This window comes from Geotrypetes seraphini, chromosome 6 (genome assembly GCF_902459505.1).
Source record: "Geotrypetes seraphini chromosome 6, aGeoSer1.1, whole genome shotgun sequence".
NCBI classification, from domain to species: Eukaryota; Metazoa; Chordata; class Amphibia; order Gymnophiona; family Dermophiidae; genus Geotrypetes; species Geotrypetes seraphini.
In genome coordinates, this window is record NC_047089.1 from 255,572,460 (window position 1) to 255,590,287 (window position 17,828).

The 17,828-nt window shown below is 46.3% G+C and overlaps 1 protein-coding gene across 13 annotated transcripts in view; it reads left to right on the top strand.

The window, feature by feature from the left end:
• DMD (dystrophin) overlaps positions 1–17,828 on the top strand; it is a 2,510,493-nt gene that overhangs the window by 2,433,314 nt on the left and 59,351 nt on the right. For 11 of the 13 annotated variants that reach the window (XM_033949686.1, XM_033949693.1, XM_033949684.1 and 8 more), the window contains 4 exons: positions 479–645; positions 9,163–9,274; positions 12,495–12,631; positions 14,685–14,723. In XM_033949686.1, the coding sequence (XP_033805577.1) occupies positions 479–645; positions 9,163–9,274; positions 12,495–12,631; positions 14,685–14,723 (455 nt within the window). The remainder of the gene's footprint in view (positions 1–478; positions 646–9,162; positions 9,275–12,494; positions 12,632–14,684; positions 14,724–17,828) is intronic. The other 2 variants (XM_033949692.1, XM_033949685.1) reach the window with 1 other exon arrangement.

Sequence of the window (17,828 nt, forward strand, 5' to 3'; positions counted from 1 at the left end):
CCCTGCGACCCGGAAGTGATTTCAGAGGGATCCAGGATGGCGCGAGCAGCAGGCCTGAGTAGTTTCACGTGCTGGCAAAGATTTAAAGAGATTCGGGGGGGAGGGGGGAAGAGGTGCCGGCACCCAGGGCGGTCCGTCCTCCCTTACTATGCCATTGATTAAGCTGTACTGCAACTAACAAGAAACCATATTTTCCAAGGCCACTAGAGACTACTGGACTTGTGTCTCATAGCTGAGTGTGAGGCTTTAAGAGGAAGGTCATGTGTTTGATATATCCAAAACAGTTTGCATATTAGATACAGACTCTTTCTCTCTCCCTAGTATTCCTTTCTTGAGAGAGAGAGAAAGTCGTTACTGTATGTTTAAGTGTGCCAGATAAAAGCCGATGGACTGTGAATAACATCGACCTGGATTTGGCTTCACTGAAAGCTGCTTCTCTTCATTGCTTACTGCTCACTTCCTGTCCTCCTCTTCCCAGGCCAACAATAAGCCCGAGATTGAAGCCGCGCTCTTTCTGGACTGGATGAGGCTGGAACCCCAGTCCATGGTGTGGCTGCCGGTGCTTCACAGGGTAGCTGCAGCCGAAACTGCCAAGCACCAGGCGAAATGTAACATCTGCAAGGAGTGTCCCATCATTGGCTTCAGGTATAGACATCACCACCCCCCTCCCTCTTCATCCCCCTGGGCATAAGGATACTAAGGGCCTGCTTCTCTTTTGGACGCCGACCTTGGCAGCCGCCTAAGGAGTGGCCGCCGATCATGTGTCAATCGCACGTTGGTATCCAAATGAGAATCGCCTCTACAGTCCCAGTCAAACGCCCAAAATGCTGGCCTACGTTTAAGGCATCTGTCTCACGTAGCGATGCTTAAGCCCACCCAAGGCCACATCCGGGTGAAGCCACGCCCAAGCACCACCTTGGGCGTGTTTAAGCGTCGCTACGTGTCCACATAGACGCGCTCCGGAGAGGGTTTGTTTTTTTTACGTGCGTCTCGATTGGCTGCCTACCGTCAGCTACCATCGGGACATACGTTTTTCAGAATCAGGTCCTGATCCTGAAAACGCTTGTGCTAGGAGATTTCTCTAAAATATTTTCCTATTGCTCCTGACCAGTATTAAGTCAATCTCAAGTTTACAGTTGACATTCTGGAGAACCCAGAAAGCTTAATCATTCATTTAAAATAGCGACCTTTCCTCCCATTGTCGGGCCTACCATATGGGCTGTGTCGATATCCTATATTGCCTCACCTGTCCCACGGAGGTGAACTCTTACTTTCATGGCCTTTGGGGTTGTGAGAGTATTAAAAGCTTTTGGGGGGCCTTGGCTTCCTTTCTTCAGGGTCTCTTACAGGTTTCTGTTCCTGTTTCTGTATATCACATGTTGTTCGCTCATTTTTCTTGTTTTTGAGCAAATGTTATATTCTGGGGAAGAAGTGTATTCTGAATTTCTGGTTGGCTGATACTCCTCCCTCCTTTTGGTACTGGAGGAATAAATTGCATGAACTTCTCGGCTGGGAGGCCAACCTGGCTTCTTCCTCTCATCGACGGAGCAGAGACTTAGTTCATATCTGGTCTCTCTATTTAGACAGTTTGTCTCCCCGGGTTTGTAGTCGTATCTTGAACATACTGCAGTTGTATTCCATTCCGCCTGTCTGATTTGGGGGGTTAGGGGGGTGTGGTGTTCTGGGGAGGGGGGTCTATTTTGGGGGGGTCTGGGGGTTAGGGGCTCTTTGTAACCTAAGAGGACATCAGAGTCCAGTCCTCTTGGGGGGGGGGGAGCCTTGTCTTCTTTACTTGAATTCTTGTCTGCTACTTGAATTTGTTGCTGTATGGTTTGTTTCTTGATAAAAAACAGATTTCAACTAAATAGCGACCTTTCCTGGAGCTCCCCGCTTTTCATGTTGATATTATTCCAAATTTTCCTCTTTCTCGGGGTTGTCGTTGTTACTGCTTGTGTGTCGTTTTTTGAAACAGAGAGAGGATCCCTTTCGGACACCCCTGCCCCTGTCCAACCTGGAGATTCCTGCTCGTTAATCCAATGTGTGTCCGTCGATGTATAACATCGTTCCGCAGAGAAGAGAGAGAGAAAGAGACTCTCCAATCTGTGGAATATAAATATCGGTTCATAGACAACCCTGCGAAAGACAAAGGCACGCGCCAACAACTGAACGCAAGACGGAGGCGCGCGCCAAAGAAAATTACAGTTTTTAGGGGATCCGACGGGGGGTTTTGTTGGGGAGCCCCCCCAGTTTACTTAATAGAGCTCGCACCGGCGTTATGAGGGGTTTGGGGGGTTGTAAGCCGCCACATTTTACTGTAAACTTAACTTTTTCCCTAAAAACAGGGAAAATGTGAAGTTTTCAGTAAAATGTGGGGAGTTACAACCCCCCAAACCCCCCACAACGCCCCCATAACGCGGCGCGATCTATATTAAGTAAAGTGGGGGGGTTCCCCCCCCACACCCCCCCATCGGAGCCCTAAAAACAGTAATTTTCTGCGGCGCGCACCCCCATGCTGCGCTCAATTGTCTGGGCGCGCCTTTGTCCCGGCGCGCTTTTGACCTGACACCTAAATATCCGCATATGAATAAAAGAGCAGAGCTTCCATTGTATGGTTTTCTTAGCAGAAATAGTGGCCGGACTGTGGTGGTCAATGGCGGTGGATGCGAGTTGAGGAAAAGAACCTGAGATGAATTCAGCTTTACTTTTATCCTTTTTCTCACCAAATGTCAGTGTCCAGAAACTCACAGTAGAATCCAGACTGCCAAATGAGGAACTTAGGGAAGGTTCTCCATGCCTCAGCAGAGTGTTACATGTGATCTGACAACGGGATATTCCAGTCTAGCTCCGTTTCCAAGTTTTATTTAAAATTTGTTTATCCGCTTATTGAATTTCTAAGCGGCGTCCATAAAATATAACTGAACAGACATAGTGAGGCAAGAGGGCGTGAGGAGAGAACTCTAAAACCCTCTCTAAAACACTGGTCACCTCCGATGTTTTAGAGAGGGTACCATTAACCACCACCCTCTGAAGTCTGCCACTCAGCCAATCATTAACTGCATGGGTCAATGATTGGCTGAGTGGCAGACTTCAGAGGGTGGTGGTTAATGGTACCCTCTCTAAAACATCAGAGGTGACCAGTGGAGTGCCGCAGGGCTCGGTCCTGGGTCCACTCCTTTTCAACATATTCATAGGGGATCTGACTCAAGGGCTTCAAGGTAAAATAACACTATTCGCCGATGACGCCAAACTATGTAATATAGTAAGTGAATGCAGTTTACAGAATTATATGGCGCAGGACCTGCTTACATTGGAAAGTTGGTCCTCAACCTGGCAGCTAGGCTTCAATGCTAAGAAATGTAAGGTCATGCACCTCGGAAGCGGAAATCCATGCAGGACGTACTTCTTGAACGGAGAAACTTTAACTAGGACTTCAGCAGAACGAGATTTAGGAATAATCATCAGTGCAGACATGAAAACTGCCAATCAAGTGGAGAAGGCTTCATCTAAGGCAAGGCAGATATTGGGTTGTATCAATAGAAGTTTCGTCAGCCGAAAGCCTGAAGTCATAATGCCGTTGTACAGGGCCATGGTGAGACCTCATCTGGAGTACTGTGTGCAATTCTGGAGGCCACATTACAGTAAAGATGTGCGGAGAATTGAATCGGTTCAACGGACGGCCACCAGGATGATCTCGGGGCTCAAGGGTCTCTCGTACGAAGAGAGACTGAACAAATTGCAGCTCTACACTCTTGATGAACGTAGGAAGAGGGGAGACATGATCGAAACATTTAAGTACCTCACGGGACGTGTCGAAGTGGAAGATGATATTTTCTTTCTCAAGGGACCCTCGGCCACAAGAGGGCACCCGCTCAAACTCAGGGGCGGAAAATTTCATGGTGACACCAGAAAGTATTTATTCACAGAGAGAGTGGTTGATCATTGGAACAAGCTTCGAGTGCAGGTGATCGTGGCAGACAGCGTGCCAGACTTTAAGAATAAATGGGATACCCATGTGGGATCCCTACGAGGGTCAAGATAAGGAAATTGGGTCATTAGGGCATAGACAGGGGGTGGGTAAGCAGAGTGGGCAGACTTGATGGGCTGTAGCCCTTTTCTGCCGTCATCTTCTATGTTTCTATGTTATTAAATTATGGGATCGTAAACAGCAATGGGGGATCCCATCTGTAGGAAAGATTCAGGTAAAGGTCGTTTGAACTGAGCGTACTGAAACTGGACGGTTACACATCTAAAGCGTCCTGAAATAAAACGGTTTTTAGATTTGATTTAAAGCGGTTTACTATTGTTTCTTTCCTTAGATGGGTCGGCATTGCGTTCCTTAGTGAAAAAATTGTAGAACGCATCTGGCGTAAAGAGGGAATAGTCAACGGATGCCGAGTATTAGATCTAAGCGATCTCTTTGAAACAATAGGGTAAGAGAAGCCGATCTATGAATTGCGGGGAATTAGTTGTTTGTGCTTTGAGCGTTAGAAGAAGAATCTTGTAGGTAATTCTGTGCAAAATGGGAAGCCAGTGTGCGTTAATCACGTCTCTGCAAGACTGCTAGCCACCCTCTATTATAGAGTCAAGTGTTTCCTACGCTGCCAAAATTTTAAAGAAATACTGTCAGAAACTGAATATCAATGTGCCGTTTACACGGGCACGACTTGCCTCTCATTTGCCCTCAGCTGATAATAAAGACCCTCTCGGAAGTTTAAACCCAGACATTGTACAGAGGTTAGAAACGAATTCACTTATGTGCTTAGGCCACTTTTTAAGTTCATGTTCTGGGGTACTTTAAAGAATTTCAACTAAAATTGTTATCTAAAAATGTTCCGTAAACATCTGCCATGACTGACATCTGGAAGCCCTAAGGAGCCACTTAGCTCTGTGCTGTTACTCGAGTAGGCGGGATGAAATCTGGTGATAAGAGATCAAGAAGAGTGGAGGCTGGGGATAGGAGTTAGGCTGGTCTGTATAGGGGAGAGGTAGAGTCTGGGGATGGGTTCGGGGTGCTCAGTGTGGGAGAGAATTAGATGCTGTTGATGAGAAGTCGGGGTGATCAGTGTGGGGGAGAATTAGATGCTGTTGTTGAGAGGTCGGGGTGCTCAGTATAGGGGGAAAATTAGATGCTGTTGATGAGAGGTCGGGGTGCTCAGTGTGGGGAAGAATTAGATGCTGTTGTTGAGAGGTCGGGGTGCTCAGTATAGGGGGAAAATTAGATGCTGTTGATGAGAGGTCGGGGTGCTCAGTGTGGGGGAGAATTAGATGCTGTTGTTGAGAGGTTGGGGTGCTCAGTATAGGAGGAGATTTAGATGCTGTTGATGAGAGGTCGGGGTGCTCAGTATAGGGGAAGAATTAGATGCTGTTGATGAGAGGTCGGGGTGCTCAGTGTGGGGGAGAATTAGATGCTGTTGTTGAGAGGTTGGGGTGCTCAGTATAGGGGAAGAATTAGATGCTGTTGATGAGAGGTCGGGGTGCTCAGTGTGGGGGAGAATTAGATGCTGTTGATGAGAGTTTGGGGTTTTAAGATTTGCTTTAAATCTTGTCTCAGATGATTAGGGCGTTCTAGAGAGTTGGCGCAGTGACCGAGAAGTTAATTGAAGGGATTGAGAGGAGATTTTGTTGAGTCGAGCGAAGTGATCTTAAGGGGGATTTGGTAGTAACAATCGATCAATAAATGTAGGGGAATGTTCTGATCGTGCTTTGAAAGTGAGAAGTAAAGAAGCCAGTGAGCGTCTTTTAGTAATGGGGTGACATGATCAAATTTTTTTGCCTTGTATATAATTTGTTGGCGGTGTTTTGTATCGTTTGAAGTCTTCTAATCTCTTTATTAGCAATACCTTGATAGAGAGAGTTACAGTAGTCTAAATGAGACATCACTAATGAATGTATAAGAATGTTAAGTGATCGAGCTTCTAAGAGAGCGGAAAGAGAGCGAATCATTCTTAGTTTGCAAAATCATTTTTTAACGACCAAGCTAATTTGCTGATGATAGGTGAGTTTGTCATCAAGGATAACACCAAGAAGTTTTATTGTAGTGTCCATTTCAATTGGTATCGGTCCTAGCAGACAGGATTCTTTAAAAACCAATTAAAATCTCGTCAAAACAAATAATTAGGCAAAGCTAGGCAGCTTCCAGAACCGGTACCTCATGTTGCATAGAGATGTCGAAGCCCAAAAGTAGGTGTGTTTAAGGGCAGCGCTGGGCTTTCGGCAACACTAGCCGTGATTCTGCAATGACCCCGGAAAACCCTACTGTCCTTGCTGGATTCTGAAAGCACCATGTAGCCATGATTAGCACGCGGCAGGCGCCACTAACCAGTGGAGTAGTGAAAGTGAGAGGCGCCAGGGCGGTGATATCCCTCCCCAGCCCTCTGCTCGTTCCTGACACCCCCCCTGCCATTCACACACCCCCGTACCTTTTTAATTTTCCAGGCGAGAGTAACAGCATGAACTTGCTGCCTGCGTTGTGTCAGCTCACCCTCTGATGTCACTTTCTAGGCACGGGGCACGGAACTGACGTCAGAGAGAGGCAACACTGACACGTGCGGCAAGTTCATAATTCAGGAAAAATTAAAGAGGCGCGCAGCAGGGGGATGGAGAGGAGGAAGGAGGCCTGCGCCCTTTACAAAGACCGCGCCCGGGATAGACCGCCCTCCCCTCCTCTTCCCTTCCCCCCCCCCCCCGTGCCACTTACCAAATCAGCTCCTTAATGCCTTTCACAGCCTTCCAGCTCTAGCTATCCTTTTCCTGTGCTATTCTTTCAGGAATATTCCTTAATCCAAGTTTCTGGATTTGTTGTAACATGTTTCAAGCTCATTTGATGGAAAAGCCTGACGTGAAAGAAACGATGATGATGGCGCTTGGCTGCAGCTGAGGTCCGATGCTTCAAGCACTGAGCGAAATGTACGGAGAGGATTATAAAACGGGGGGAAATTCTGGGCGATAGCCAATGAAATGCCAGTGTAGACTTTTCCCGGCTGAGCCGATGAAAAACTGCCGAGTCAAATATTTATTTTAAGTTAGCTCCGGGGTTTTCACTGGGGTGATAGTGTCTGAAGATCTAAAGGCGAAAAAACAGTGTGACAAGGCAGTGGCTGCTGCCAGAAGGATGCTGGGCTGTATAAAGAGAGGCGTAGTCAGTAGAAGGAAGAAGGTGTTGATGCCCCTGTACAGGTCATTGGTGAGGCCCCACTTGGAGTATTGTGTTCAGTTTTGGAGACCGTATCTGGCGAAAGACGTAAGAAGACTTGAGGCGGTCCAGAGGAGGGCGACGAAAATGATAGGAGGCTTGCGCCAGAAGACGTATGAGGAGAGACTGGAAGCCCTGAATATGTATACCCTAGAGGAAAGGAGAGACAGGGGAGATATGATTCAGAAGTTCAAATACTTGAAGGGTATTAACGTAGAACAAAATCTTTTCCAGAGAAAGGAAAATGGTAAAACCAGAGGACATAATTGGAGGTTGAGGGGTGGTAGATTCAGGGGCAATGTTAGGAAATTCTACTTTACGGAGAGGGTGGTGGATGCCTGGAATGCGCTCCCGAGAGAGGTGGTGGAGAGTAAAACTGTGACTGAGTTCAAAGAAGCGTGGGATGAACACAGAAGATCTAGAATCAGAAAATAAGATTAAATATTGAACTAAGGCCAGTACTGGGCAGACTTGCACGGTCTGTGTCTGTATATTGCCGTTTGGGGGAGGATGGGCTGGGGAGGGCTTCAATGGCTGGGATGGTGTAAATGGGCTAGAGTGGGCTTTGACGAAGACTTCAGTAGTTGAAACCTAAGAACAGTCCCGGGCAGAGCTTTGGATTCTTGCCCAGAAATAGCTAAGAAGAAAAATATTTTTTTTAGATTGAATCAGGTTGGGCAGACTGGATGGACCATTCGGGTCTTTATCTGCCGTCATCTACTATGTTACTACCTCTGCCCACATTATATTCAAGTATATCAGCCATTTCCTTGGCCCAGAGGACTTAAAAATCTGACAGTTCAATGTTTAAACTCCACAGTTGGCGTCTGTTATTAACTTGGCTGCAAGTTTAATCACTCAATGATTTTTCTGAATATCCCGGTTGAGTGGTAATATTGAAAACACTATCTGGATAAAGACAGATGAGCAATTTTCCTGTCCTAGCTGTATTGAGGTGGTCTCAAAACCACGTCTACCAGATTACGGCCAATTTCTACCCTCGCTCCAGCTGACACTGTCCAGATAGTAAACTAAGAAACTATAGTTCACAATACAATCAAAGAAAAAAGCACCAAGAACCTCCAGAAGTGGGATAGCAAGAGACGTGTGGTTAGCAGCGATTCGTGCATGCTGCAATTGAACTTCGTATAGATTTTTATAAGATTGTGACTTGTTATTTTGAAAGAAGACTACTCTGATCGACCCCTGACGCAGGCGTCGATGCCGAAACATGGCCCATGTCGGATCGTGCAGCAGAGATCTTGCTATCCCAGTTCTGGAGGCCACTGACTATCCGCAGCCAGCGCTGGCTTAACCATTTATCCAGATAATGGCCACCGTTAGCCAGGTAAAGGCCTCTGAATAGTTGGGCCCTAAGCCTCTTCATGAGGCAGTGGAGGGTTAAGTGACTTGCCCAAGGTCACAGGGATCAGAGGTGAAATTTGAAGCCTAGTTTCCCAGGTTCTAAACCCGCTGTTCAAATTACTAGGTAACACCTGCATCCCAAGTAAAGATCATTTAAAAAATGATGCTCAGATGGGCCAAATGTGGGAGTGTGTGGTGCAGTGGTTAGAGCTATAGCTTTGGCACCCTGAGGTTGTGGGTTGAAATCCCAGACTGCTCCTTGTGACCCTGGACAAGTCACTTAATCCCCCATTGCCCAAGGTACATTAGATGGAGTGGGAGTGCCGGGACAGTTAGAGAAAAATGCTTGAGTAGCTGAATAATTTGTAATTCACATAGAATTATATTCATGTGTTACGGGCGAGGGAGAGGCAAATTCCCAGCTCTTTATGTTTCACCCGTCTCATCAGCTCTCCTGTGCTTGTTGAAAAGGTGAAATGGAAGAGATCCCAGACTCTTGATAAACTCTGCAACGCTTGAAGTTTCTTCCCTGGCATGAAAGCAGGAGGGTTATCTGCCGAGATCTGAGCTCCTAATCTCCCGTGTTTTCTTTTCCCCTCCAACAGGTACAGAAGCTTAAAGCACTTTAACTATGACATCTGTCAGAGCTGCTTCTTCTCCGGGCGCATTGCGAAAGGTCACAAGATGCATTACCCCATGGTGGAGTACTGCACGCCGGTAAGTCAGCCTGCAGCGCAAAGTTCATCAAACACTTGGACAGCGTTCCCTCCGATTAAGCCTCTGCACCTTGTTCTCCAGTCCGGCGATCTGCTCTTCTAGGTGGGCGGCAGGGAATTACCGGCACGGTTTAGTGTATGTGTTTGTGGTTTTTCATTTGATTCTTCCGCCTGGGTTCGCTCTGTGATAATTATACCTTTGTAAGGATGAACTTTTGTCTTCGCTGATGTTTCCACGATTGGTTCTAAAATTACAACTTAAGAAAAAGCAGGAGACTTGTCATTAAAGCTCTCTACGTATTTATTTAAAACTATTTTACACCATTTACAAAAAAACTAAATGGTTTACATTAGTTAAAACATTCATAAGATAAAAACAAACCATGTCATAAAATCTACAGAATTAAATGATTTCTTCTCTTCAAATGCCACCTAATAGATCACAAAAATGCAGTAACAAAGAGCTGAGTTTTTAATAGAGAATGACATGGTGACAAAATTCATCACCATTCCCGTCCGCGCGGATAACCGCGGGAAATAATCCCATATCATTTTCTAGTGTCTGTTTCAACCTCAGTCCTTCTTCAAAGCAAAGCTTGAGGGTCAGTGGTTGTGGCCATTGATACTCTGATTCTTATGTGAGCCAAGGATAATGAAGCCATTGTGACATCACTGATGTGATTGGCTCTTAGGCACTGGTGGAATGAGGCATTATGACATCACAATATCTGCTCTGGATACCAGAGACTGTCATTCTGTAGTGTCTGTTTCAACCTCAGTCCTTCTACACCAGCATTCTTCAAAGCAAAGCTTGCGGGTCAGTGGTTGTGGCCATTCATACTCTGATTCTTATGGGAGCCAAGGATAATGAAGCCATTGTGACATCACTGATGTGATTGGGGTGGAATGAGGCATTATGACATCACAATATCTGCTCTGGATACCAGAGACTGTCATTCTGTAGTGTCTGTTTCAACCTCAGTCCTTCTACACCAGCATTCTTCAAAGCAAAGCTTGCGGGTCAGTGGTTGTGGCCATTCATACTCTGATTCTTCCCTCTCTCCTTAAAGAATGACATGAAGATGGTTTCCCGCAGTTATCCGCAGGGACGGGAACGGTGATGAATTTTGTCACCATGTCATTCTCTAGTTTTTAACTGTTTCTGAAACTGAAACCAATTTACACACAGTTGTAAGCGACCCACCAGGGCATTCCACATTTTAACCCCATCAATACAGAAAGTCATCGCTCTAGTGTCTGCATTAATCTCTCTGTGCTTTTGATTTTCGGATCGTAAAGATCTATTAGGCTTATACAGTGCCACAACTTGGCGAAAGTACCCTGGTGTTCGATGGTAAATAGTCTGATGGACACGGAAGCAACTTTATGTTGCACCCGAAATACAACTGGTAACCAAAGGAATTGCTTCAGAATTGGCGTCCTATGTGCCATCCTGTCAACTCCCGTCACTAGCCAACCGTAACGCTCTCCCTCTTCTTTTCAAAATTACAAGGTAGAGAGTGTTACGGACAGAACCATCCCCTGCACCACAGTCTGAAAATCAAAGGCAAAATCAGCAATTTCAAGCGATCGAGCATATGAAGTTGGTTGAAACATGCCTTAACAGTCATAACTATTTGCAGCTTCATGGTCAGGCCTGAATCCAAAACAACCCCCAAAACAGTCATTTCTTTCCTCACAAGTAGTGTCACCCCCAAATGAATCAGGCCACAGCTCTTCCCCACTCCTTCCAACAAACATTACCTCTGTTTTTCCCACATTTTAAGCATACACCATGCTTTCTCATCCAGTCTTCTATCTTCGACTTGTAATGATTTATGGACTGTTGCAAATCCATCCCCCACTTATGTACTGGGAAGAAGAATAACACGTCATCGGCATATTGTCGGTATGAAGCCTGCAATTATTCAAATTCTTTTCCCAATGATGGTACATAAATATTAAACAGAAGTGGTGAAAAACAGATCCTTGAGGTACCCCCCCCCCCAAAGCCTCCTTTGATGCCTTAATACCATCATACACTCTGAATGTACGTTAGAGAATGACACAGGGACAAACTTTTCCCCATCCTTGCAGCAATTCATTCTCCCTTTCCATCCCCATGAGTTCTTTTCCTGTCCCTGCCCCATTCCTGCAAGCTCCGTCCTCATCCGCACAAGCCTCAAATGCTTTCAAATCCTAAGTAGCAACATTCTAGAGTTGAGATTGTGATGTCATAATGCCTCATCCCACCAATGCCTAAGCTCCATCCTCGTCTGCACAAGCTTCAAACCCTTTAAAATCCTAAGTAGCAACATTCTAGAGCTGAGATTGTGATGTCATAATGCCTCATTCCACCAATGCCTAAGCTCCGTCCTCATCTGCACCAGCCTCAAACCCTTGAAAATTCTAAGTAGCAACATTCGAGAGATCAGACTGTGATGTCATAATGCCTAAGCTCCGACCTCATCTGCACAAGCCTCAAACCCTTTAAAATCCTAAGTGTTTGAGGCTTGTGCGGTTAAGGCAGAGCTTACAGGAATGGGGCAGGGACAGACAGCGAGAAAACTTGCAGGGACGGGATAGAGAAATTAAGTTTCTGCAGGGACAGGGAAACATTTGTCCCCATCTTGTTCTCTAACAAATATGATCTAAGCCAATGTACCTCCTATACCTAGGTTTTCTCAGCAACAGTTTAAGTATTTAAAAAGTGAGGAAGAAAACACAGCTCTCTTGGAGAAATGGAAATCAGCTGAGTGAAATGCGCTCGCTTCCTTTCTTCTGCGCCTCGTACTATACTGTTGACACCCCAACGCTGACATTTGAAACGTGATTTTCATGAAGTATTTCACCTGGTGTGTGATGTAACAATTTTCCCAGGATGCTGTGTGGGCCTCGTCTTCAACCTATAGTGTAAAAGTGCGATTAAGAGACCCTGATTAGAAGAGATGAAAACAAGAACTGGGTCAGACCAAAGGTCTCGTTCTCGCAGTGGCCAATCCAGGTCCCTAGAGTAACAAAAGATTCTAGAACCCCAAAGAGTACCAAGATTCTTTGGGGTTCCGGAATCTTTCTACTCTTTCAGATCCTGAAATGTTGCTACTTCTTGGGTTATGGCCAGGTACTAGGGATCTGGAAACGGGTTACTGGGCTTGATGGACCATTGTCTTACCTAATAGGGCTAAAGACGTTTTATCTTTTGTTGTTGCTTCTGCTTTCAGACTACGTCGGGAGAAGACGTTCGTGATTTTGCCAAGGTCCTGAAAAACAAATTCAGGACAAAGAGATATTTTGCAAAGCATCCACGGATGGGTTATTTGCCTGTCCAGACAGTGTTAGAAGGAGACAACCTGGAAACGTGAGTAACCCTCTGGCAACTTAGTCCCACCTGAGAGCTGCTGTGTTAAACCTTTTCATGGCTCCTGCTGTAATTCTTTATAATCGGTAGATCTCCAGCTCATTTTGTACCATTGACTAGCTCCTCACAAGAACTGGGCATCATGTTTTTGTGCTGTGTGGGCATGCGGCTCAGCCTCAAGCTAAACTGGGAATGAACTGGTTTATTGGAGCAGGGAAAAGTCACTTTCCTCCACGCTCCAAAGGACAACTCATGAAACCATTTTGCCCTTGTGTGTGGGGTCTGTCTGAATTGCTCTACTTATGGAGAGCTGAATCCTTCCTTCCCAGTTATCATTACTGGGAGAACTGGGTTTCATTGTTTTAGTCCCCTCCCACCAGAAAGGGGGGGAGCAGTAGGAGAACGTGTTTGTATCACCATTGCTGATTGGCTGGTTCTTACATGGCTGGTCACAGGCTGAAGCATGTTAGCAATGTGGGACCCAAACTGGCCTCCGAAAATTTTCTTTCTCACACCTTCCTCCTCTTCCTACAGGTGGCTACTGCCACTTTATCACCCCAAGACTTAGAGCGTCATAGTGATATGTATATCAGGGGCTAACAGATATCCCTTTACCTTGATGTAGAGAATGACATGGGGACAAATTTGTCCCTGTTCCCGCCCCATTCCTGTAAGCTCTGTCTTAATTGCACAAACCTCAAACACTTATGATATTAAAGTGTTCAAAGCTTGTGCAGATGAGGATGGAGCTTTCAGGAATGGGGCAGGGACAGGAAAAGAACTCGGGACGGGACGGGAAAAAATTTGTCCCCGTGGCATTCTCTACCTTGGTATATTGCCATAATCTGCCTTCCCCAGCCCCTCCCCCATTCCCCAACCCTTTTTTAAGTCAACTGTGATTCAGACAAACTGAAAGATGGAGTGATAGGTGGCCACTGGTCCATCCCACAAACACAGGGCATCCCTTTGCTAAAAGCAAGACTGAGAACTACAGTTCCACGGCAGGCTGACAGCTCAGGGTCAAAGTAAGCACGATCGTCCTTCTCCCCTTCTTGTGTGTGTAGGGCAGTAGCAATGGGATGAAGGTATTTCCACCTCATTGGTCTGCTAGTATTGTGCTCTTGGTAAGAGTGCCCCAGGAATGTGGAAGGACCAGACAGGGAGGATTAGAGGGGAGGAAGGGAGGGAGCGAGAAATCTAGCTTCATTTTTGTTGTAAGCTGCATTGAACCTCAATTGGTGAATGCGGGTTATAAGTTCCTTTTAATGTAATGAGAGGACCTTGAATTGTAGAGAGAAATTGATTCAAAGGGAACGGGAGAGAGTAGATTGGGGGAGGGGGACCACCCTGTATTTTTTAATACATCCATGGCCATCATTATGTCTAAAATTCCATAATTTCTTTATGCATATGTGTACATACTGGTCTTGCATAAATGACATACAGCAATATTTTTGTAGCGTGGGACACTGTCCATTTTGGGTTTAAAGTGTGTCATCGGTAAAACTCTTTAAGCCTGTGGGCCACCAGTTTTCCAAACTCCAGAGCAAACTGATGGCAAATTTCTTAGAGCAGTTAATAAGAATCTGAAGGTCCTTTGACTCTCTGAAAGTGGTTTTGAGCGATATTTTAAAGCCTCGCTGAAATAAACCAGTCTTGACACTGTTTTTCACAAGACTTAGTGACTGCTACCCTAAAAGAAAGCTATTTGGTGAATCCAGGGTTCAAGCACATACTGTCAGCCTCTCTAGATCCAGAACTTCCCCTACACCTGGAAGTCTGAAGATGACAAAGATTTGGGAATTGTAAGGTTTATGGGTGGCTGTGGGAAAACGACCCTGGGGCTGAGAAACAGTCCAGCTTGTGGCTTTTGGCGGGGCGTGGAGAGTTCATCTTTCTCAGGAGTGGCTGTTGTGTTGTTGCTTCCCCTTAGCCCCCGCTTCCTCCCACCTCTCCACGCTCCTTTCGGTTGGGTTCCACCTTTTCGTTTGGAATGCTCTTTTCCTGTGTTCTCTGCCTCGCTCTCCTCACCTTCCTCAATTTTGTCTTTCAGTCCTGTCACTCTGATCAACTTCTGGCCCGTAGATTCTGCGTGAGTACCTTTCACTCTCATGTGCCTCTCCTGCTGCCTCTGCATTTGTGGGGTTTTTTACATAACGTCTATTTTGTGGCTGCCTAATTGTTGCTTTATGTTTGGGGGGGAGGGGGGACAGATTCTGCATTTGTCCTGAATTAAGTGTGAGAACGGCAACAACTTTTGGGGGTTCACCTTGATTTTAGATGGGTGAGAGTCTTCTGGCTCCTCTACAGAGTAGGGCAAATGGAACAGCACCTCCTTTCCCGCCAATACCCATCATTCCTACCGAAAATGAATGAATGAATGGATTGGATGGCGAGGGCGTTGGACCATGGATTCCTGAATCTTCAGGCCTTCTAAGAAGCTTGAAAGCACTTGATAATTAACCAGTACATTATCAGATATCTACCCTGGAACTTAAGAGCTGCTGCATTGGCAACTGAGTAGACGGACACACTTCCCTCTGAGCAAGCACTGGCGCACAGCTCTCTCTGAAGCACTACTGGCCAAGTGTCCCAGCATGATTTTAGGAGACACTGATCCAGTAGCCTTGTATGGTCTTAGGGGGGGACTCTTCCCTGTAAACCAGTACTGAGCAAGTCCCAGCATGGTGGTAGCAGGCACTTCCTTCTGAGCCAGTACTGACCCAGAAAGGTGGTAGGGGGCACTCTTCCCTCTGAATCAGTACTGGCCCGGTGACCCAGTATGGTGTGCTGATACTGAGAATACTGTCTTTCCAAAGTGCCTAATTCTAAGGACACTTTGGAAACATCTAGGACTTGTATTCCCATGAGTAGGGGTTACTAGACGTCCAGATTTACTATTGAAAAGCCTCCAGCTCGGGACGCATGGATGCAACGCGATTCCTGCAGCCTTTTCAGCCACCTTTTATTTAGGCGCTTCAACCCTTAGTGCTCCAGGCTGTGGTAGAAACAGAGGGGTTGTCTTTTTGGGCAGAATTATCCGTTGTGATTTGGGGAGATCTAGGGTCGGAATTAGCAGGTGTCCTTTAAACTGTGACTCCAGCCACTCGACTTAGTAACATTTTTTTATTTTATAATCGAGGCTGTTTTCGTGATGTACCGTACAATCCCACTTATCCGACACTCAACCAACTGACTCTCTCAAGAAGCTGGCAAAAAACAAAAAAATTGTCTCTTGTGCTCCTGACCCAACAACCTCCCAAATCGTCTCTGCTCTCCTGACCCACAACTCTCTCTCCCTTCCTCCTTCCTGCCCCCAAAGCAGGAGCAGCAGCTGCAGCTGACCCGACAACCCTCCCTTCCTCTTTCCAGCTCCTGAAGCAGCAGCAGCAGCAGCCAGCCCAACAACCCCCCTCCCTCCCTCAAGCCCCCGAAGTAGCAGTGGCAGCTGGCCCAACAACCCGCTCTCCTTCCAGCCCCTGAAGCAGCAGCCACAGCCAACCTGACAACCCCCTCCCTCTCTCCAGCCCCCGAAGTAGCAGTGGCAGCCAGCCTGACAACCCCTCCTCCTTCCTCCCTCTCCACAGGTAGAGCTGGTATTTTACCTGCGCTCTCCTGAAGCAGTAGCGGGTTTCAGTTCAGCAGAGGCAGCGCTGTAAACAGGCTGTTTGTGGCCAGCCCTAGCGGGGCCTTTCCTCTGGTGCGCTGATACCAGGTTAAGCTAATATTCTGTAAGAGAATTTGGGCACCTAGATGCCATTATTTAATACATACGGAGGGATAATTTCAATATGATGCCCAAATCTGAGTTTGGACGTTTTGCAGAACACACTCAAAAATCCAGGACTGAACATGACAATTTTTGAAACAGAAAAACATCTCTCTTTTTTGTTTCAAAAGTGGCCATTTCTTAGATGTGCTTGTCCTCAGCGCTTCTATTTTTTGAACCACTTCTGGAAAGAAAAACATATTTAAAAGAAAAATGCACAAAAGGAGCCATTGGGATGTAGGAGGGGGCCAGCATTTGTAGTAGGGAAAAATGCTCTAGTACCTGAATAAATCCATGTAAACCGTTCTGAGCTCCCCTGAGAGAATGACATAGAAAACTGAATAAGTGCAAAGTGTCTGTCTCTGGTAACCAGAGCTGATCCTGTGATGTCACAATGCCTCATTCCACCAATAAGAGCCAACCTCAGCAGTGATGTCACAATGGCTTCATTGTCCTAGACTTGGCTCACGTTTGGCACATTTTGATTTCCAGAGTGGTGCAGTGGTTAAAGCTACAGCCTCAGCAGCATGAAGTGGTGGGTTCAAATCCCATACTGTTCCTTGTGAGTCACTTAATGCCCCCATTTCTCCAGGTACATTAGATAGATTGTGAGCCCACTGGGACAGATGGGAAAATACTTGAGTACCTGAATAAATTCATGTAAACCGTTCTGAGCTCCCCTGAGAGAATGACATAGAAAACTGAATAAGTGCAAAGTGTCTGTCTCTGGAAACCAGAGCTGGTACTGTGATGTCACAATGCCTCATTCCACCAATAAGAGCCAACCCCAGCAGTGATGTCACAATGGCTTCATTGTCCTAGACTTGGCTCACTTTGCTACATTTTTATTTCCAGAGTGGTGCAGTGGTTAAAGCTACAGCCTCAGCAACATGAAGTGGTGGGTTCCAATCCCATGCTGCTCCTTGTGACCCTGGGCAAGTCACTTAATGCCCCCATTTCCCCAGGTACATTAGATCGATTGTGAGCCCTCCAAGAACTACTGGATCCAACTGTAAATTATGCCTGCAGGTGTAACCTATATGTAGGTACGGTGGATTTTGGAAGGCTCCACATGGGCCAAGGTCCCCATCTCTATAGTCCACTGCACCACCCACTAGGCTACTCCAGGAACTTGCTTCCTGCTCTCCTAGGACTGGCCAGAACATCTGAGCTGTCATTCTGTTCCATTGATAGAAAGGAGTCAGTGACCTCTGGGGGGGGGGGGTAGGCGCCTTTTTGATACTTATTGGTTGCTAAAAGTGGTCTAGCCCCAGACATCCAAATTATGCCAGAAAAACATCCAAGTCATAAGCCAGCCCTAGACCTGCCCAAACCAGGCCTCCAACATGCCCCCTGCAGACAAACCACCAAAGAAATCCATCTGGAAAATGGGTTTAAAAAATAGCGATTTGGCCAAAATAACATCAA